Source organism: Acomys minous (genome assembly GCF_964271855.1).
Source record: "Acomys minous genome assembly, chromosome: 7".
NCBI classification, from domain to species: domain Eukaryota; kingdom Metazoa; phylum Chordata; class Mammalia; order Rodentia; family Muridae; genus Acomys; species Acomys minous.
The window spans coordinates 385,619-407,545 of NC_140488.1; the positions used below are offsets into that span (position 1 = coordinate 385,619).

At 43.0% G+C, this 21,927-nt stretch overlaps 1 protein-coding gene across 7 annotated transcripts; it reads left to right on the forward strand.

Moving 5' to 3' along the window:
* Positions 1 to 1,927: 1,927 nt before the first annotated feature.
* On the forward strand, positions 1,928 to 18,822 carry LOC311601623 (cell division cycle 7-related protein kinase-like). Of its 7 annotated transcripts, none has more exons than XM_084789176.1 (14): positions 1,928 to 2,022; positions 2,289 to 2,451; positions 6,756 to 6,839; positions 7,076 to 7,211; positions 8,188 to 8,281; positions 8,365 to 8,507; positions 9,236 to 9,485; positions 9,957 to 10,052; positions 10,864 to 11,039; positions 12,065 to 12,147; positions 14,830 to 14,979; positions 15,761 to 15,859; positions 17,393 to 17,786; positions 18,446 to 18,822. In XM_084789176.1, exons 2-13 carry the CDS (start codon positions 2,355 to 2,357, stop codon positions 17,752 to 17,754), a joined length of 1,770 nt encoding a protein of 589 aa, XP_084645302.1. In that variant the 5' UTR covers positions 1,928 to 2,022; positions 2,289 to 2,354; the 3' UTR covers positions 17,755 to 17,786; positions 18,446 to 18,822. The 7 variants fall into 7 exon arrangements, with proteins under 7 accessions (XP_084645302.1, XP_084645301.1, XP_084645303.1 ...); XM_084789175.1 differs by lacking the exon at positions 1,928 to 2,022 and adding an exon at positions 2,030 to 2,166; XM_084789177.1 differs by lacking the exon at positions 1,928 to 2,022 and having other exon boundaries at positions 2,220 to 2,451; positions 15,764 to 15,859.
* Positions 18,823 to 21,927: the final 3,105 nt, after the last annotated feature.

A 21,927-nucleotide genomic window follows, 5' to 3' on the forward strand; every position in this document is an offset into this window, starting at 1 on the left:
AATTAAGCCCATGCCTATTTACTGTCCTTTGAACTGTAAGGGCAAAATTAACGTGATATTTTATATGTAATGTATATTCTACAATTAGTCTGTGAGAAGTTGTCCTCCAGGTGACTCCACTGCTTCCTGCATTCTGGGAAAGACCATGCACTGCCACAAACTAGACCTACCAGCAATCTCCAGAAACTCCACAGGAGCAATTAGATACATCTAACTCCCAATGTTTCTCTGAGATTAAAAAATACTTCCTCTCCAGATCCAGCCTCCACCCAACCTGCCTAAGGACCTACATTCCTGTGATCCCAAGCCCTAATTAGAGTTTTTCCTTATAAACTCATTATACTTAAAATTCCAGTGTCACTCTCCTATCCTGCTGCGTCAGGAAGGACTGTGATCCGAAGCTCTGAGCCTGTAATACAGGACCCTGTGTATACTGCATCGATATCAAGTCCTGATGGTCTCTTTTGGGGGTCTCGCGATCTAGGCGATCTCAGTATTACACTGAGCAATCTCGGTACAACAGAACTTCCCAGGCAACTTTAGTTTCTTCCAAGAGGACACATTTCTTCATTTATTTTAATAAAATTTAAATTACCTGGGCCACTACTCTACTACTATATTTAAAATCCATTACTACACCTCTGATCTTTCCTAGGATCATAGAAAGGTTGAGGGAGTTCCTCCTCCTCTTCTTGTTTGAAACAGAGTTACTCTGTGTAGCACTGGCTGACCCAGACTCACTCCGTAGACCAGGCTGGCCTTGAACTCACAGAGATCTATCTGCCTCTTCCTCCCCAGTGCTGGGATTAAAGGCTTGTGCCACCACCACCTGATACATCTTTTCTTCTTAAATCATGCTTTAATATACAATCTTTCTGCCTCACTTTCTGCCAGAGATCTAAATCCGTGTCCTCAACTTCCATATGGCAACTGCTATGGTTGATCACTCCTTTGTAACTGTAAAATGTACCTCCTTGATTTCTATGGTTCTAATCTCCCAGGATGACTTTTTCTCAGTCTCCCATTAGCCCTTTCTCCTTCTCTGCTCACACAGAAAATGTAAAGCTGCCAGAGCTCAGGTATATGTCTATGATGGCTGCCCTTGGAGATGCAGAACTGGTCCAAGTGCTGAGATTAAGAGACCCAGTGATCAACCCTAACTGGGACTCATATATCAATACCCTTCTCTCCAACCAAGGTTTAGGGAGCTCCTTAAAGATGAAGCAGTGAATACAAGAGCTAGGCTGGCCTAGTGGAGGTGGGCTGTCATCAAAAGCAAGCCGGGGGCTGGTGAAGTGTTGTGAAATGATGTCTTCTAGATGTGACATGGTTTTCAGTAGCTGAGGTCACCTGCACAAGACCTGCCAAACTCCCAGCATAGAGTGCGGTGGATGATTTCCAGGCCCCACCCCTAACTGAGTTCCTGGCAATGGGTAGTTGTTTTTGGAGGATGCAACCTGTGGTAGGAGCTCCATGCATGATCCAGTGCATCACCCCACACCCATACAATATGGACTTAGTGGATTATCAAAACAAAACAAAACAGAAACGCACAATTGGGATGGGCTTTTGTCTGCTGTGTTCATTGCTATTACTAGCTCAGTCCCTCAAACTGGTTTATATCACAGCTAAATGATCAACATACACTGACCGACAGTGCTCATCTCTACTATAAGACACAAACAACCAGCAGTTAGTCAGACTTTTTGTTCAGTGGAAAAAGTGCCTTTTTACTCGGGGAGAGTCCAGTCTTGGGTGGCCATAGTGTGCAGGGCTGCACCCCACTGGCTCCCCTTAGGCGAACCTGTTCTGCAGGGGACTACTCTGAGCCCAGAGGTTGGTAACTGCTTCTTGGGCCCGCCTGGCCCTAAGGAAGACCACACCTCTTCCGCCCGCCCAGGTGGCCGAGCCTCCCGCGCGGAGGGCTGCAGAGTGCGCATGAGCAATTCAAAGCAGCGCGGGAAGAGTCGCGCAGGCGCGTCGGACATACCGGCGAGGCGGGTTCTGCAGCTTTCGTGAACTGTGAGTTCGTCCCACCGCTCCGGACTGGGAGGGACCAAAGAGAAGACTTATCTTTGCGGCGGGGAGAGGAGCTCCTGCATTGGCGCCAACGGGTTGAGCAGCTCCGTAGGCCAACTCCTGGCGAGCGATTCCCCCTCCCCCCAGGTGTTTGTCAGGGCAAACCTCTGTCCCTCCCCCACAGCCTGGGCGGGTGGGTCCCGGGGCGGGGTCTGTGGCGTCCTTGCCGCACGTTGTTCCGGTGCTCACAGCTGCTGCTTGCCCCTAAGGACCTGGCTCCCTGGTACGCACTTGGCGTCGCAGTTGTGTATGGCAAAGCCTCTCTGGGAACTCAGATGGAGGAGCCAATGGCGTTTTCTCTCCTGCGTCGCTGTGACCGGTATCCGGCTTATGACTCATTAAAACAACGTGAGCAAAATGTTAAACGTTCAGGTACGTGTTCAGTGCTCCAACTGCACGATTCTGAAGGTGTATGGGCAGCCATTTTAATTTTTTTTAAAGATATATTTATTTATTATGTATACAGTGTTCTGCCTCATGTACGCCTACAGGCCAGAGGGTACCATATCTCATTATAGATGGTTGTGAGCCGCCATGTGGTTGCTGGGAATTGAACTCAGGACCTCTGGAAGAGCAGCCAGTGCTCTTAACCATCTCTCCAGCCCCCTCTATTTTTTTTTAACTAGGAGGAAAGGGAAGAGAGAAATGAATTAATTTACAGTCTCATAAACACACACACACCTGACTCATAAACTGTGCCCATGTGCAAGAGTTCCACTTGACTGTATTGTTTCCTAAAAGCCAGCCATCATCTTTGTCCCAAGATACTGATTTTGACTTAATGTATAGTATGAACTTTGTATACTCCCAGAAGCTTTAACTACATTGTAAAGAGCATAGCATCACATATTTTTTCTTCTGGCTAAAGCTAAACTGTTCTTTATTGTCACAGTGAGCACCTTTTTCAATGCCCCTGTTTATGGTATGTTATTTCAGAACTTAAAAACTTGAGGATCAGGGCCGGGCTGTGGTCGCGCACGCCTTTAATCCCAGCACTCAGGAGGCGGAGGCAGGCGGATCACTGTGAGTTCAAGGCCAGCCTGGTCTATGAAGTGAGTCCAGGACAGCCAGGGCTACACAGAGAAAAACCCTGTCTCAAAAAACAAACAGACAAAACCTTGAGGATCTTCTTCTATTTATGCTGTTTGTCCCCTGTGTGCAGCCCTCCACTCTTTTCTCCTCTTAGATGGTATGTGGTGCTGTTTCTTTTCCCTGCCACATTCATTCATTCATCATCCATTCATTCGCTGTTATTAAAGTACCACTAACTTCCTTTTAACCTAAGCTATCTGTTTTCATTTCTCTTCAGAGTTCCAATCTTATATGCTGTTAGATTATTTTTAAAGTACTACTGTTACCTAGTGTCCCCCTGCGCCCCCCCCCCCCGTTTTTTTGTTACAATAACTTGTTTTTCAGTCTGGCTTTTTAAAAAAATAAATACACATACAGTGCAACAGCTTAGTCATATTCATGTAGCATTTAGTACTCTATATTGAGTCTGGCTTCTTTGCATATTGTTCCTTGTGTGGATGCATGAATCCAGTCTGGTCCTAGAATTATTTTCAGAGGAGTATACCTCTTCTGATAATCTTGAAAACTGATGAATTAATAGGGTGGGTTTTATTTCCTGTTTAGAAAGTTGTGTAGCTTTTATGTGACCCAATGTAGGACACTACAAATAATGCTGATAATAATTTACAAAGCACACTGAGACTTTATCCATGGGATTCTTTGATGTGACTCTTAATAAAAAGCGAAAGCTGTATTAGAAACATAACTTTAGTAAAAACTGACACTAATCTGGATCATCAGGTTAGGTCATGAAGCTGCCTGGGCCTTATCATAGCTCCTTATTGAAGTTTTGTTGGGAATTTGGGACATTTTGTATAGCTTTGCATATATAGAACCAAAGAGGATTCAGCACACAGAAGGGGCTTGATAATATTAAATAAATTATAGTATAAATACATTAAATAAAATAAGTACTAGGCATAGTAGATGAGTAGCAAAGCCCTTTGTTCAGTAGTATTGTTGAGGTTTTTTGTTGTTGTTGAATTTTTGTAATAAATTAATCATGCTTATTGAAGAAAAATTAAAAACCAAAGTAAAATATTTTTCATTATTTAGTCCTTTAGTTTTCTGTGTGTCTCTATGTCTCTGTAAATAGAACAAACATATATACATGCATGTAGAGGCCAGAGGACAGTCTTGTGAATCATTCCTCCCTCAAGTACTGCCCACCCTTCTGTTAGTTTAGACAGGATCTTCAGCTGAAAGCTCAGTTTGGCTAAGCTTGCTGGCAAGTGTGCCCCCAAAGACCTGCCTGGCTCTGCTGCTCGGGCTCTGGGGTTGCGTGTGTGTGCTACCATGCCTGCCTTTTTCACATGGGTTTTGGGATCAGACTCAGGAACTCATGCTTTCACGACTAGCATTTACCAACTGAGCCATCTTCCCAGCCCTAGATACACACTTTAAAAATAAAGTTGGGATCATAATCAACTTCTTTCTAATGTTGCTCCCCTCAGTGTCAGGAGTTAGTTTTGTGTTGTTAGGCTAGTGCCCCACCACCGAGCATCACTACAGCTCCTCTGCTCTGTGTTTTGCTTGGTACATACCTTGAAAACTTCTTATGTACTTAACTACTCTGCAGCTCGATTTAAGTTCGATTGCTTAATATGCTGTTATTGCCTTTTATTGTTGAAGTTTTGAATCATTATCACTTTTTTCCTGTTTAAAAAAATGTTACATTGTACAAGTAGCTGACATACGATTGGATTAAATGTTTATTGTTGTCTCAAAAACTTGTGTTTTAAGTTATATGTTCCAAGTTTAATGACAAAAATCTATTTGATAAAAGAATGAAGTTTAAATTATATACTGGGTGTCTCCTTCATAGTGGTAAATTATCCTAGAGAGTCCTAATACCCAAGTGAATGCTTTCACAATGGGCTACAGGTACCATCTTGTCTGTTACAGATTCATTTTACATCTCCTGTCACAAAATCTTCAAAGTATTCCAGCTTGTATGAAATTATATGATCCCCTAAGTGTAGGAAATTTAAGTTAGTATACAAAGTGCCACAAAAAACATGACATACACTTTGACTATTACTATCCCTCCAGGTGAGATTGCAAACATCCTTATGATGGGTACTTACTAAAAATAACTATTCCTAGATGTTAGAGGTCAGTTGTTAAAGCGTGAATTAATGTTACCAAGCTAACCACAGGCAGAACTAGTGGCACACGCCTTTCACGCACTTGAGATGCAGAGGCAGGAGGAGCTCCGAGTTAAGGCCAGTCTTGTCTACACAGCAAACTGACTTGTCTATACAGCAAACTACACTAGCTACATCAACAGCTGCTGTTTTATCATCTACAGAGGAAAAGTTGGGATAAAAGATTATAGTCGTGTCCATGCCATTTTGGTATTTTAGGGTTAGGATTAATTTACACAACAGGCTCTGTGTGAATCTTGTTACATGGGAAATGTGTGACTGTGATAATTCTTACTACTATAGTTACATTTTGTTGGGAGGAAGGGTTGAGACATGGTCTCTTGTGTTTCCTGGGTGTCCTGGAGTTTGCAAGGAAAAAAGCCATGTGAAAAAATAATGCATGTGAAATTGAAGTCGCTTTGAAAATACCTTAAACTTTGAGTATAATTATGAGAAAGTAGCTCATGCTTGGCCTCGGTTCTGCAGTAGAATCTGAAGACTGTCACATGGTTCTCTTTTGTAGTTATGGTTGAATAGATTTTATGTTACTGCTTCCACTGATTTAGCTGTGTATACTTTTATATTTATTTAAAATTAACAGTTTTTCTGGGGGGCCAAGATAGAGGATGACATTACCTTGGGGGATCCATTAAGTGATTTTGCCCCCCACACCAAGAACTGTAGAAGACTGTGAGGACAGACTGTCCTCTACACACAGCACCTTCCCAGCCTGTAAGATTTTGTGTCTTTGTTATCAAGAGTCCGGAAGTATGCCCTTGTTTGTTATGCCATCTAGTGATCACAGCACACATCATGTGTCCATTTTTTCATTTTTATATCTTGGGTATTTGTTTTGAGTCAGGCTGGCTGTGAACTCCTGATCTTCCCGCTTCCCTGTCCCAGGTCTGGAAGCACCACCACATCCTGCCTCCGGAGTTTTAAACACTTTTCCTCTGTTCTGTTTCCTTCGCTGGCCTTAGGCTCCTGAGGAGCTGGGACTACTGCATCACCCTGCCCAGCTTTAGCTCTTATTTGCTTCAAATTTAGCATTTTCATATTAATGGTCAAATATGTACTAACAGTATCTCTTAGTATGCACCTCTAATAGAATAGAGAATTGCTGTGTTTCATTTTGGGGCTATCTTTTTATTTTTCTTGCTAGTTAAAATTTTGTAATTTGCAACTTCTTACCAACTATATAGGGCTTTAATATTTATCATTTTGTGGTTAATTACTTGTTTCAAACATCTGTCATTTCTTTATTTTTTAACCTGACAAATTGTAAGCTAGGTGATGGTGGCAAACTTGTGTAACAGTACTTGAGAGGCAGAGGTGGGGGATTCACAAGCCCTAGCCAGCATGGGCCGTAAAAAGACCTGTCCCGAACCAACATGAGCAACAACAAAACTCTGAGTGTCTCTCATTGATCCTAACTGTAGATTCTTATTTCTGTTATAGGCATTGAAAGAGATATTGAGGAGCTTTATAAAGCTGTACCACAGCTTGTCAGTGTGTTCAAAATTAAGGACAAAATTGGAGAGGGTAAGTTAAGGGTATATTTAACTATTGTTAAACTGTTGAAAAACCATAATGATGTTAGTAACTATGGTAACAGATTTTCTCCCCCTTGGAAAGAATGAAAGTAATAACTATTTAGAATAAAACAAACTCATAACTTAATCTAGTAGCCATCAAGCCCTTTTAAAATCTCTTACAGCATTGTGTTCCTTAACATTTTTAAAGTCTAATGTTGGAAAATGTCCGTCATTGCTTCATAGGCACCTTCAGCTCTGTTTATTTGGCCACAGCACAGTCGCAAGCAGGACATGAAGAAAAAATTGCGCTGAAACACTTAATTCCAACAAGTCACCCTGTAAGAATTGCAGCAGAGCTTCAGTGTCTGACCATTGCGGGGTAGGCACTTTAAAGGCATTTCAGTGGAGTGGGTGTGTCTGGTTTATAGTACTTAGAGTATCAAGGCTACACAGAGAAGCCCTGTCTCAAAAAACCAAGTTTTCAGTTAATTGTTGCTCTTGACTAGTGCTTTGCCCTATACCATGCACTGGTTAGAATATGAAAGAAAACCTATAAGAAACATACACATACCCAAACAAAACCCATAGAAACACAAGGTCAGAAAACATAATACATAAGCAACAAAAAATGTCCAAGTACAACATGAGACCAGAATCTACAGACATGCCCTGAGCTGTGTGTGTGCTGGCATTTCCTGCTGGGCACCGGCTACCTTTACGGGTGGTCAGCATATCCAGTGAGACGCCATTAGAGACAACTAGTCTTCCCTTTGCGAGCAGGTGTCAGTTGGCTTCTTGGTCAGGGTCAGGGTTAGGGTTAGGTCACTGGTGGGAGCTCATGTCTTACCCCTGCTGCCCACAGTGCTGGGACCCCATGAGGCTTGAACTGGAGCATGCTGCCACAGTCCCTGAGCTTATGCACGCTTCAGTCCTGCTGTATCTGGAAGATGTCATGCATGCCTTCTAGCTCCTACATCTTTGTGTCCCTCTTCTGTGTAGCTCCCTGGGCCCTGACAGGAAAGGTTTGCTGAGACGTCCCATTTAGGACTGAGCATTGCAGAATCTCTCAAGACTGAGTTTATTAATAGGTATAAAATGCTCGGGTCAGACCTTGGCTGATTATAGGGCTGTTCACTTCCCCAGTTAAGATTGTAGATAGCTCAGGCTTGGATTATTACAGTAACTTCATAACTGCTATTTTTGTTTGAAAAGTTTATCTTTTATAATGTCAGTTAAATGCTTATATTCAGTAATGTGATTTTGCAGTTTCTAGTAGAAGTACATATGCTTTGCTAAAATAATTGGCTTTTAAGACAGTGCATTTGCTCTAGAGTTCATTGTGCATTTTCCACTAGGGGGCAAGACAATGTCATGGGAGTTAAGTACTGCTTCAGGAAAAATGACCATGTGGTCATTGTTATGCCGTATCTGGAGCATGACTCTTTTTTGGTAAGTTTTAATAGTTTTTAACTTTAATCAGCTAAATGTCTGGTTGAAACAATTTTGTGACTTTGTTCATAACTTTATTTTAGGACATTTTGAATTCTCTTTCCTTTCAAGAAGTTCGGGAATATATGTTTAATCTCTTCATAGCCTTGAAGCGGATTCATCAGTTTGGTATTGTTCACCGTGATGTGAAGCCCAGCAATTTCCTGTATAACAGACGCCTGAAAAAGTAAGTACGGAGAATCCTAGGAGACGTGAACAGCTACAGAGTCCGTCTCTTAGACTGCAGTGTTGTCGTTGTTTCTGTTCACGTTGTTGGTGTGTCAGAGAGAAAGGAAATGAGGAAAATACAAGTGTAACACAGCGCACATCGGGCGACATGCGGTTACATGGGAGGGACTTAGAGTTGAGCCCGTCTCACACGAGAGCCCTTGTTTCTAGGTTTCATGTTTTTGTTGGAGTAGATGAGAACGTTGGACAACATAATCGGTTTTTTGTTTGAGCACCAAAGTTGATACATGGATATTTTTGTTGATTACATGTGGAAGAGACCTTATAAATTGAAAGTAGCATTTATGTTGTATAAGTATCATATTTACATTAAGGAAGTTAACACTAATTCCTTAGCCATTGCTTTTCTGTAACTTCTAGGCTTGTTCAGTTAGGATTGTCCACTGTAACGCTGCCTCCCCACTGCTGAGCGACCGAGGGCTTTGCTTTGTGTCTCTGCTGTGCACTCCTCTTCTGCCTCGTCTCAGCACAGGCCGGAGGGAGAGAGAGTGCTCAGCTGGTTGGTTTGAGGATACATCTTTCTTTAATTTTCAGTCTTTGCTTTTAAGTCCTTTGGAATTTTTTCTTTCTCTTTTTCAGGAATATTAAACATTCTTAGTTGTTCATACAACTTTACTAAGATTAAATCTCCATAGGAAGTTTATAATACTTGATTTTGCTTTTTAGGTATGCCTTGGTGGACTTTGGTTTGGCCCAAGGAACCCGTGACACAAAAATAGAGCTTCTTAGGTTTGTCCCATCTGAAGCTCAGCAGAAAGGTTATGCAAGAAACAAGTATCACGGTATCATCGGGTACACAGGCTCGCTGAGTTGCCCAGTATCTAAGAATCTGGACCAGCAATGTGCCACAAAAACTTCTGTCAAAAGACCCTACATAAACGCACAGATTCACATCAAGCAAGAAAGAGATGGAAAGGTTCTGCCTTTTACATGTCAGATACAAACATTCAGGAGTGTTTTCTATCAGTGTGCAGTTACAGATTACATTATGTGATAAAAGAAGTTCCCGGTGTTACAAAAGTTTAGATTATTTGTCTACTCTCTGTGTCTGTCTGTCTGTCTGTCTGTCTCTCCCTCTCTCTCAAAAGCATTATTATAGAGGAGGTTCTGAAGTACATGTCTCCATTTTAGCTGCACAGGGGGAAAAAAGCACCTGTGAGGGTGGCCTCAGCGTTTTAATGGTGGGTGGGTGGGTGGGAGGGTATAGGTGTGTGCGCATATATACTGTTAAGAGTTTTGCCTAGACTCTTTTCTCCTTTCCCAGAGTGGTTTGGTGCCTATAGCTGTTTTTGTCTATGTCACTTAAGTCTCAAAGCTAAGGCAGAGTGAGCTGGCAGGAAGTGTCACAGATGTAACCCTTCCTCTCCTTGTTTTGTTGGTATTGTAGGAGGGATCTGTAGGCCTTTCTGTCCACCGCTCTGTTTTTGGAGAAAGAAATTTCAATATACACAGCTCCATTTCACATGAGAGCCCTGCAGAGAAAGTAAGTAATGTAGCTTCCTAGCTCACCCGCCAGTCAGCCGCCCACCCACTGCCGAGCTCAGGGAGCCAGTCGCAGGGGCAGTGTGTGGTAGTTGGTGGAAGGTTTTACACTTTGAGCATTTACTCAAAAATTCAACCTTTAATTTTTTCCTGAACTTTTTGTGGTGGAATTTTTTGTTTTGATTATCTATTTCTGTTCTTTCTCTGTAAGAATATTTAGAACAGGGCTAGACTTCACCTTGTGAGCTCCCAGCACTTCACAGTCACAACACATAGTCAGTAGTTTAAAGATACCTATAAAATGCTTCGAGGTTGGATAGCTTTAACTTGGCTTAGGTGCCCTGTGACAGCAAGACAGCCTGAACAGCAGATTGAGGCAGGTCAGCTGCAGGCTGCAGTTGTGAAGTGGAGTTAGGCCTTAGTGATCAGTAGCTGTTAGGACATTAGAATTCTCTTCTACTGTATCAGGAAATATTCTAATAAAGTGTCAAATGTTTGCCCAGCTAACTAGTAAAATTTAATATTATTTAACAGAAAACCCCAAAAGAGTCTATAAAAATATTTTTGAGACAAAGGATTTTACTACATAGTCTAGGCTGTCATCAAACTTGGAATCCTCCTGTGTCAGCCTCCCTAGTTATGCTATTACTAACATATACAGCCATGTTCAGGGGCCTTAAAACGTTTTAATAGACAACTGTTGATTGGCAGTCCACTAGCACCAGTTTTGAAGGAAGGTTATGCTTCTGTTACTGCCTTTGCCATGCTAGCATTTGAGGACGTCATGTTAAATGGCACAGCTTCTTTTGTAGCTCATGAAGCAATCAAAGACTGTGGACATAATATCAAGAAAAGAAGCAACAAAAAACACAACCATTTCTACAATAACTATGAATAGCCTGATTAGAGAAACTGCCAGTTCTTACATGGCTGCCATGACGTGCGACTGCTATGGAACAGACAAAGTCTGCAGCGTTTGCCTCTCCAGGTAAGGTGTTTCCCTGGTGCTGCAGAGTCAGCGTGCTGCCAGAAAGATGAGTGACTGACACGGCGGGTGGGATATTGGTTTAGTGAGGGAGAGGGAGAAACATGGGTCCCTCCCGGCACACAGCGGTACACTGAGCAGTACCTGCTGTCACATACTCACTTGGTGAAAACACATGTGCACTTACGTGCAGCTAGGGGGAGGGGGAGGAGGTTCCTGGATACTTTTATTTGCAGATGTCACTGTTTCTGCTATGTTTATTCCTGCCTGTGTTGAATAACCAGAACCAAACAATGCTGCTCTTCTCTGCCGTGAAAGTTTTTCCTTTGGACTTGGTTTTTATAGATTCTTCCTGATTAATTCAAGTGTACATGTGAATGAATATACCAATAACTAAGCATCCCCAAACAAAAGAATTTTTATATAAAATTCCTGTTGTGTTCTATTTTCCTAGTATGGTTTTTATTATTTACCATCTGTTTGTATACTTGGAAATTATGTTAACATCTCTCTGGGATAAGGCCAGGGTGTGAGGGTTAGGACAGCTTGTGGGAATTGGAGGAATGAAGATAAAATCCAAGATGTTTATTGCGTTCAGTTTTCAGTGCTTATAAGAATTTTATTTGGGCTGGACACGGTGGTGTATGCCTTTAATGCCAGTACTTAGGAGGGTAGAGGCAGGTAGATTGCTATGAGTTTGAGATCAGCCTGGTCTACAAAGTGAGTCCAGGACAGCGGCTACACAGAGAAACCCTTTCTCCAAAAACAAACAAAAAAAAAAAATTATTTATTTTGACATCAGTACAGGATATTGTGGGAACTTAGTTTTTGGGCATAAATACTTCAACTAACTTTCTTTCTTTTTTGAGACAGTGTAGTCTCTCTATGTACCTCGCTGTCCTGGAACTCTATTATGTAGGCTAGGCTCTCCTCTGTTTCCCAAGTGCTGGGATCAAAGGCGTGTGCCACCATGCCCCATTAACAGTCCACTTTAACATAACGAGGTATCTTCTTTTTTTCCTCACAAGGCGGCAGCAGGTTGCCCCAAGAGCAGGCACACCAGGATTCAGAGCACCAGAGGTCCTGACAAAGTGTCCTAACCAGACTACAGGTACGGTACAGAGCTCAAGAAATGTAGCACCATTGAGACTGCTTGTTGTCACCACTGATGCCTGACACTGAACCTCAGGTAGTCCCAGCAGTGCAGCGTCCCACTTCTCAGATAGTGTGCTTCTTTACAGAACTTTCTGATCTTGATGCTGCTTGTTTTAAATGACCCCTGCTCCGCCTCGTAGGTTGTATTTGCTCATCCTATTTGCAAGGTGAATTTTACAGAAAATTGTAGCTGTCACCTGTGTTAGGGAGGCTGTGTTCAGCAGTTTTTGTCAGTGTTAGGATTGACCACTTACTGTTTACTTAGTACCTGTGGTACAGGTAAACATTTTCATTAACTTTATTTGTTTGTTTGTTTATTTGCTACCATGAAAATAATACAGTAGCAGTTAACAGATATTGAAAAAAGAGGCCGGGCGTGGTGGCGCATGCCTTTAATCCCAGCACTTTGGAGGCAGAGGCAGGCGGATCTCTGTGAGTTTGAGGCTAGCCTGGTTTGCAAAGCGAGCCCAGGACAGCCAGGGCTCTGCTACACAGAGAAATCCTGCCTCAAAAAAAACTAAAAAGAAAAAAAAGAAAAGGTTTCGTAGAATCCAAAAAGTTGTAGTGCCTAGAAGACACCTTGTTAAATATGCAGGTGAGTCCTGCTGTTCCCTTGGATCATGGGCTTTGAAGAAATCATTCTGCACCTGTCCTGTGCTTGCTAGTGATAATAGAAATGAGTCTTGCTAGGTGTGGTGGCGCATGCTTTTAATCCCAGTACTTGGGAGACGGAGGCAGGTGGATCGCTATGAGTTCGAGGCCAGCCTGGTCTACAAATCAAGTCTAGGACAGCCAAGGCTACACAGAAAGACTCTGTCTTGAAAAAAATAAATAAAAATGAGTCTTGACTGTTATATTCTAGTTAGAACACACATGCTCACAATTACAAAATGACTTATTGAAATGGTGATAAAACTGTCTAGGGTATTGAGGGGCATCTATTCTTATCCAAAGGGCTTATGAAAGGAAGTTCATAGAGAAGACCACCTTTGAGGAAATACTATAGAGTCGGGATCGGCATAGGGGATGACCTGAGAAACTCAAAACCCCCATAGTCTAGTTGCAGAGGAAACTAAGTTTAGTGTTGTTTAGTATCAAGTGGATGTCAGGAGATGGTTAGGAGTATACCAGAAAGAGGAACACACGGACTGTGTGCCGTAGATGCTATTCAAGGACAGACAATAATGACTGTTCTAGAAGGTCACTGCAGATGGACAGGGAGAAGAGTCTGTGGGCTAGTATCCTATGTGCTCCAGGTGAGAGGTCAGGAGTTGACATCATAGCTTAGAAGGTGATGATTGTCAAAACTTACATGAAGTCCTGAAGGAAAAGGCATTCTGGGTGTGTATAGTACTAGCATGAGGGTCGTGGACATGTACCCAGACACTAGATGGAGAAGGAAGGAGGGAGGGAGGCCCTGGCTGTAGGGAAGGTAACATTGGATTGTGCCGCACTGGGCTGAGGTTTGTAGCACATCCACATAGAGTAAAAGGTAGACTGACGCTCAGGGAAGGAGCTCAGCGAGCATCAGTGTAGAAATGGTAGTTGCAGCTGTAAATGATGAAACTGTAAGAGAGACTATGCAGGGAGGAGATTACAACTCTGAGGAACCTCAGCACCGAGGGTGGAGGAGAACACAGTGACAGAACAGTGGCGAGTGCCCAGGGGCCAGGACAGTAACTCAACACTAGGATGCTTAGGAGAAGATGCCATGTTGAGCTAGGTTTGCTTTTGTTGTGGTGCCGGGGCTCAGACCCAGGGCTGTGGCTGTGCTGGTGTTAACACTCAGAGAGTCTCACCAAGTCATATCCTGAAGAGCATCCAGATGTCTTCCTATACAGCCCTTGAACTTTCTTTGATCCTATACAATGAACGTTTACTTGACAGTTTTCTAATGACGAAACATTTTTTAATTCACCAGTGTGTTCAAGAGAGAAAACTACTTTGCAGAAAGAATATTGAATGAGGGTTATAATTATACCTTAAAATCTCCCAAGAAACTCAAATATCTATTCTAGAACTATCTGATAGAATCCATGCTGAGTCCATCCTGTGTTCTTAGCTTTTAAGGCTTCTAAGATGATGTTATCAGTAAAGGTCTGTAGCTACTAGTTTAGATGATCATGCATTCAGAATTTGAGGTTGGTTTTTGCTTCTCATTTTTTTTAAGGAGCATTCTTTTATTCTCTCAGACAACATATCCCAACTGCAATTTCCCCTCCCTCCACTCCTCTCAGTGCCCCTGCCCCTTACATCCCCTCAATGCCATACCTACTTCTCCATTTCCATCGACAAAGGAGCAGGCCTCCCAGGAATATGAACCAAACATGGTATAACAAGTTATAAGAAGACCATACACATCCCCAAGGCTGAACTAGGCAACCCAGTAAGAGGAGAAGGGCACAGGCAAAAGAGTCAGATACACTCCTACTCGCGTTGTTGGGAGTCCCACAAGAACACCAAGCTTCACAACCATAATATATATGCAGAGGACCTCGCCAGACCCGTGCAGACTCTGAGATTGCCACTTAGGGAATGTGTGGTTTTTTGTTTGTTTTTGTTTTGTTTTGTTTTTACATGTACATTTATATTATTACACATATAGAGGCTGGTTTTTAAACTCTGTTTTCTGTCACAGCGATTGACATGTGGTCTGCAGGTGTCATATTCCTTTCTTTGCTCAGTGGACGGTACCCATTTTACAAGGCCAGTGATGACTTAACTGCTTTGGCTCAAATCATTACAATTCGAGGATCCAGGGAAACTGTCCAGGCTGCTAAAGCTTTCGGTAAGTTTGCTATCCTAGAACAAGGCAGGTGCTTTGATCATCAACTGTAATTTGCTAAATGAATTGTTATAAAATTCCTCTTACAAGTAAACTTGTCTAGTATTCTTAAAGTCATCTACTCTTAGGAAATTAGTCACTTGCTTGAAAACAGTGATTTTCCTTAGAGCGTGATCAATCATTTGACACCATCATATACAGAGTATTAAGCATGACTGACACCATCACATACACAGTATAGGACTGTGTATGTGATGGTGTCAGTCACGCTTTACTGCTCTGTGTGTGATCATGAGTCCTTGTATCGCAGGTATGTAATACCATGTTCAGTTAATGTGCATGAATACTAGCAACACAGCTTAAAGCTGAGATACTGCATTCTGTGGCGTGCCTGAGAATTACGTCAGCCTTGCTCTGGTAGCCCAGCTTGATGCCTGCCGTGTGTTTATTCCCCAGGTAGTAGTAGAGTTGCTGCTTCCCAGAGGTTTGGGTCAGTCAGTGAATGGTATGGACAGCGTCATGGTTGGCCTACCTCACGAGCGACTAAGCTGCTCTGTGCCTGTGTGGTCTTAGCGGTCTCACGGCAGCACTGCCTACACTGTGTACTGTCCGCCTGTATGAGAGCATTTTGTACAAAAGGTTAACAGGATGAAGTGGTGTGTTACATTACAGAGAAATACATGCTTACTTTGTCCTCAATGACTTACAACTCTCCACCTCCCGTTAAATAGCTTTAAGAGAAGTAAAACCTCGTGTTGAAAAACTGAGCTCCCCTCTTTCCTAGCAGGAGTTAAAATGAGGCCCAGAATGGAAGTAACATCCGACGCAGCAGTGCTCCGGGGCAAGTCCAAGGCAGCAAGCAAAGCCTCCTGGGAATTGGCCAGTATGGTGCTGTTACCTATCTTTTTTAGTGAGATAGCAGTACTGCCCTGGTTTTCTTTTTGTTTTGTTCCTTTTGAGACAGGGTTTCTCTGTGTAGCCTTGGCTGTCCTGGACTTACTGTATAGACCAGGCTAGCCTCGAACTCACAGAGACCTGCCTGCCTCTGCCTCCCGAGTGCTGGGATTACAGGCGTGCGCCACCACACCTGCCTTGGGTGTCTAGTGTAGCGTCTACAGTTACTTGACTCGGGTCTTAGAGCCTTGAGCTGGTGCAGAAGGCAGGTGCAGTGCTCACAGACGTGCCCTGTCATGACCGTGCTGACTCCCTGGTGCTGTGCAGAGCCTGCCCACTGCCGGTGATCCTTAAATGTGCACCCAGTTGTACCGAATAAATTCAAGTGCCTAACACTATATCCTGGCTGAATTTATTCATTAGTTATTTTCTCTCAATACTTTAAGTGTACTCTTGGTCTTATGCTAAAGTTTATATGTTCATATTGCCTGGGATGTGCCAAACTTCATCTTACGATGTCAGAGCAGGGGATAAACTGTACAGCTATCCTTCTCTGGCTAGAGTTTCCTAGCAAAAGTAGAAGAGGTAGTTTTAGAAGTTAAAATGGATTGGCTTGTATCCTCACAGGCTTAGTTTGAGTTAATTTGCTTCCTTTGCTTTCTCCATTCCTGCCCACCTCACTCTTCCCTGTCTAATAACTAACCTAGAACACCTGAAGGCAGCTTCTTGTTGCCCAGACTGCTCTGTTGGCAAGTTGCTTACACCATCAAGGAGCCCACGTGTGCATCTCATTGCTTAATAAGAAGTATATAGTATACGATTACCTGTTTCTGTCCTTCGTTTTGCCCACTCTGATAATAAGTTGGTGTCAAGTTATTTAAAGACGATTTTTTTTGTTTGTTTTTTGAGACTGGGTCTCTCTGTGTAGCCCTGGTTGTCCTGGACTTGCTTTGTAGACCAGGCTGGCCTTGAACTCAGTGATCCACTTGCCTCTGCCTCCCTAGTGCTGGGATTAAAGGCGTGCGCCACCACTGCCTGGTTGTCATTTATGTCTTTTAAAATGTGTATGTATAGTGTGTGCATGTGTGCATGCTTGTGGAGGCATGAAGCCCACATCAGGAGCCTCCTTCCTTTGTTCTCCTTATTCACTGAGGCACAGTTTGCTGATACAGCTAAGTCTTATAAGCCAGCTTCCCCTGAGGGACTCCTATCTTTGCCTTCTGAGCATCGTAATTAGAGGTGTGCTGCCACACTCACCAGGTATTTGTGTGGGTTGTTGTGAACCAGAATTAACACAGCAAATGTTTTCTCCACTGAATTACTAGCTTAACATATTTTTGAAAAAATCTGAGGCCTAGACTTTGTAGTCTGGCTTTCAGCTGTGAAGTTGAATACAACTTATACTTAGTGAATGGTACTCTGCCTCATTCTCAGGAACAGAAGTACATCCATGAGGCACGTGACTAGACATTTGTTTTTTGTGAGTTGCTTCTGATATATTCAAATAATTTTTTTCTTTTAGGCAAATCAATTTTGTGTAGCAAAGAAGTTCCAGCACAAGATTTGAGGAAACTGTGTGAGAGACTAAGGGGTCTAGACTCTACTACTCCCAAGTTAGCAGTTGATCCACCAGAGGACACTGACCGTAAAGCTTCCCATGTACAGACTTCTGAAGCACAATGCTTAGATGAGCCATTGTGTGCAGGGGACAGTGGTGGCTGTCAGAGTCCTCAGAGGGATTGTACTACCAGCCCGGAAGGCTGGGACGCGGTACCTGATGAAGCCTATGACCTGCTTGATAAACTTATGGATCTAAACCCAGCTTCAAGAATAACCGCAGAAGCAGCCTTACTGCACCCGTTCTTTAAGGACATGAGCCCCTGAATCAGCTCTGCATCTACTGCCGCTGTTGTGAGGTAGGTGGACAATCACAGGTTGTTTGCACCCAAGACCAAGGAAGGAGGAGCAGCTTATTTTGAAATTTTGTGGGTAACACTGTCTGCCAGCACCTGTAGCTGTGTTGTTTCTGCCCACATTTGTACATGTCATCTGTGGTCTTCACAGAACACTGTCTCTAGACAGTTGTTTCAAATCTTGCTTCAAAATTTTTTCCATCTTCATAAAGTTAATGTGACTGTTTGCTGATTTTTGTCAATGTGTCTGAACGCCACCTTTCCTTGAAGGATAGACTGTCACCCAGGTTCCAGATAAGCTACCAGTAGTGAGGTTTTCATCTGCATAACCAGAGTTGCTCATAAATCCTCAACCAGTGGTGTTCTGTGAAAAAATACGGTCTTAGCAGCTGTAGATTGGGTGAGAATCTTACAAAAGCTCTAAGGTCAGGAAAGAAGCTGCAAACCCTGCAGATGGAAACATTATTACCTCAATATGACCTTGTCTTCTCAGTGCAAGAAAGTTAACTAAAAAGATAAATTGGTCTTGAACTTTGTTTTTAGTGCTTTAGAAACTGACATTCGACAGAAAAGAATGAGTAACATTCAAACCTATTTGAGGAGTGTTTTCCTAACCTTTCTGAGGCAAGGATGACATGGATGGTTTTGCTCTTCTTTTTAAGCATACCCTGCAAGCAGATAACCTTACGAAGTACCACCACCAAGCCCAGCCACTGAGTGGAGTCCACGTGGGACCCCACTGAACTAGTGATTGAAGAAAAGGAACAGTTGGAGATGTGGCTCAGTGGTCATGAACATTTGTTGTTCTTGCAGAGAACACAGGATCAGTTCCCAGCACCTACAGGGGTTACAGCCATCCCTAACTCCAGTCCCAGGGGATCCAGTGCCATCTGCTGACTTCAGTGGGCACCAGAAATACATGTGCACACGTACAGACAGACAAAACTCTCACAAAAATAAATCTTAAAAAAAACTTAAGAAAAGTAATAAGTTTTGCACTAGAAAATGTAATCACATTAAAGAAGGAAAATGCTTTGTACTGAATGGCAGTTTATTTCTCTGGTGCATTGCTGCTTCTTATCTTCCTATACCCAAATGATCTGATTAAAAACAAAACTAGTCACTGGGCACACATGCCTATAATCCCAGCACTCAGGGGTGGCAGAGGCAGGCGAATCCCTGGGAGTTCAAGGCCAGCCTGGTCTACAAAGTGAGTGCAGGACAGGTAAGGCTACACAGTAACCATGTCGTGAAAAACCAAAACCAAAAAACTAGTCCCACTGTATGTATATGAGGCTCTCAAATTCATAGAGATCCCTCTGCTCCTCCCTCCCGAGTACTGGGATTAAAGGCGTACAGTGCACACTCTTAAATACTGAGCAGCTTCTCTGATTGCATTTACTTATGTGGTGCATGTGTGGTGACAGGACCACCCTCAACTGTTGGGTTCTGGAGACTGAATGAGACTTGGAAGCGAGTGGCCTAACCCCTGAGCCACTGTATTGGCCGTTAGCATCTTTCTTTCATCTTGATGTTGCTCTTTTTAAATCCTGTAAGTAAATATTCATATCAAATGCTTATTCATAGAAATGAAGCATAAGTTTGTGTTAAAATTAAAAACACTGTAGCATTCTACATCTCCTCTTGTGTCTTTTGAGAAATCATCCTTTCATTTGTCCTAAACCCTGAGAAGACTGGTGCGTGTGCATGTGGGGTTAGGTGCTTGATAGTGTCTGAAAGAGTGTGCACTTGTTAACTCATTGGTTTTTTGGCAATAATACCAGACTTGAAACTCCTCTGTCCAAGCTCTTCTGTGTATACCTCCTTGCTCTCCTTCAAATTTACAGCCTCTTTTTAAAATTGTTTACATGTATATTCTAAAGTAACACATACCACCTGCTCAGTCTGTCAGAAACATCTCTTAACAGAAGTATCTTTATTTGTTTTCTGTTTCTGTTTTGATTTTGTTTTGAAACAGGGTCTCACATCACCCAAGTTGGCCTTTGGTCTTCGGTGAAACAAAAGACACCCTTGATCTCTGCCTCCTCTTTCTAAGTGTTGGGGTTACAGTTGTGTACCACCATGCTCAGGGTGCCTGGTTTTTAGTGGTGTTTTTATCCTTTGTGTGAATTCTTCTGTAACTTTTCTGAACACAAACATGATTTTGACAAGAAACTAGAAGGAGAGAAAATTGAAGTAACTCACTCCTGCATATTTTTCCAGTAGTCTCCTCCCCTTCCCCTCTTGATAAAAATACGACCTGAGTCAGGTGGGATGTAGTGGTGCACACCTTTAACCCCAGCACTCGGGAGGCAGAGGCAGGCGGATATTTGTGAGTTCGAGGCCAGCCTGGTCTACAGAGTGAGTCCAGGACAGCTGGGGCTACACAGAGAACCCATGTCTCGAAAAAAACAACAAAATATGACCTGAGTCAAGGCAGGATTTCATTGTGGTGCTTCAGTCAGAATAAGCCAAAGGGAAGACATGAGTGTGTCCTAAAATGCATTTCTTCATATCTGGCCATTGGCAGCCCCACCTGTAGATAGACCTTACCGTAGTCACTCCAGCCCAAACAGTGATTTCCTTGAAGACTTATAGTAAAGTATAAGCCTCTTAAAGGCAGAGACTACATTTCACATTCCTTCACAAAGTAGTCAAAATTTCAGAGTTGCCTGGGAACTTGACTCACCAGAACAGTCCCTGTCTAAAGATAGTCCCTTTAATTCTTAGACATCTAAAGGGTTATACTGTTTTCCTGTCATAAAAAGGCATTCTGCCTGGTGGAACATGAAGAAAAGGAGTGAGGCAAGGCTGGGATGAGTCTTACCTGCAAAGCAGGGGTCATGTGCCTACAGTTTGGAGGAGGAAAAGTGGTCCCTAAAGTAGCATTGGAACAACTTCTGTAGTGGGTTCCCTGTCCTTTTCTCCCCTTACTTTATGTTTTCCCTCAGATGGGAGCACTGCATGAGAGCATTCTTGTATATTTTCCCTCAACTTTTTTTAAAAAAGCACATTTGAGGGCCTGGAGGGACAGCTCAGCAGTTAAGAGCAGCTACTGCTTTTGTAGAGGACTCAAATTCAGTTTCCAATATACATGCTTGTCAGCTCCATGAGCACCCGGACTTACATGCACATACCTTCCCACACACATAATTAAAAATAAAACAGATCTTTAACAAATGATAACAAAAGAATAAACTACCTCAGGTTTTTAAAAGATTTATTTACTTATTTTATATAGAGGAGTGCTCTATCTGCAGTTACACCTGCGTGCTAGAAGAGGGAGCCAGATCTCAAAGATAGTTGTGAGCCACCATGTGGTTGCTAGGACTTGAACTCAGGACCTCTAGGAAGAGGAGACAGTGCTCTTAACTGCTGAGCCATCTCTCCAGCCCAGAGTATTTTATTTATTGTTGGATTTTTAATGATTTTAGAATTAAAGTTTTATGTGTATGAATATTTTGCCTACATGTAGGTACACACATGTGTGCCTGTTTCTCACAGAGGTCAGAAGAGGGAGTCTGATCACCTGCAACTGGAATTAAGGGTGGTTGCCAGCCACCCTGTGAGTGCTGAGAATCAAACCCAGGACTTCTGCAAGAGCAACAAGTGCTCGGAACTGCTGGTCCAATATCCAGCCCCCTTGTTTGCTTGTTTTAAATTTGCACAGTCGCTTATAACTAAAGCTGGCCTTGAACTTCTGACCCCCTGCTTCCCAAGTGCTGAGGTTGTAGGTGTTGGCCACCAAAACCTGCTACTTCAGACGTCTTTACTTATTGATATGAGAATCCAGGATGCTGTGGCCCTGGAGCCATGCACTGTGACAGTGTCTGCCCACCAGATGGCAGGAATGCCTTTGGCATGTTCTGTACAGCAGCTGCCCAGCACACTTGGATTAATCTATCAGTAAGACACTGAAGATGTAAACACAAACACATGTGCTCTCACAGAAAACCACGTTTTGGAGCAAACAGAGCTGGTGATGGTTTAACTATGCTCTGCCCTCAGCGTCTCACCTCTGATCTTTCTCTGGGCTTTGGCATGACCCATCTGCTTGAGGCGCTTCACCAAACCATAGCCTCCTGCACCCAGCAGACTGCAGGGGCAGGCTCTGCACCGACTTCATCCTTCAGGCGCCACTGAT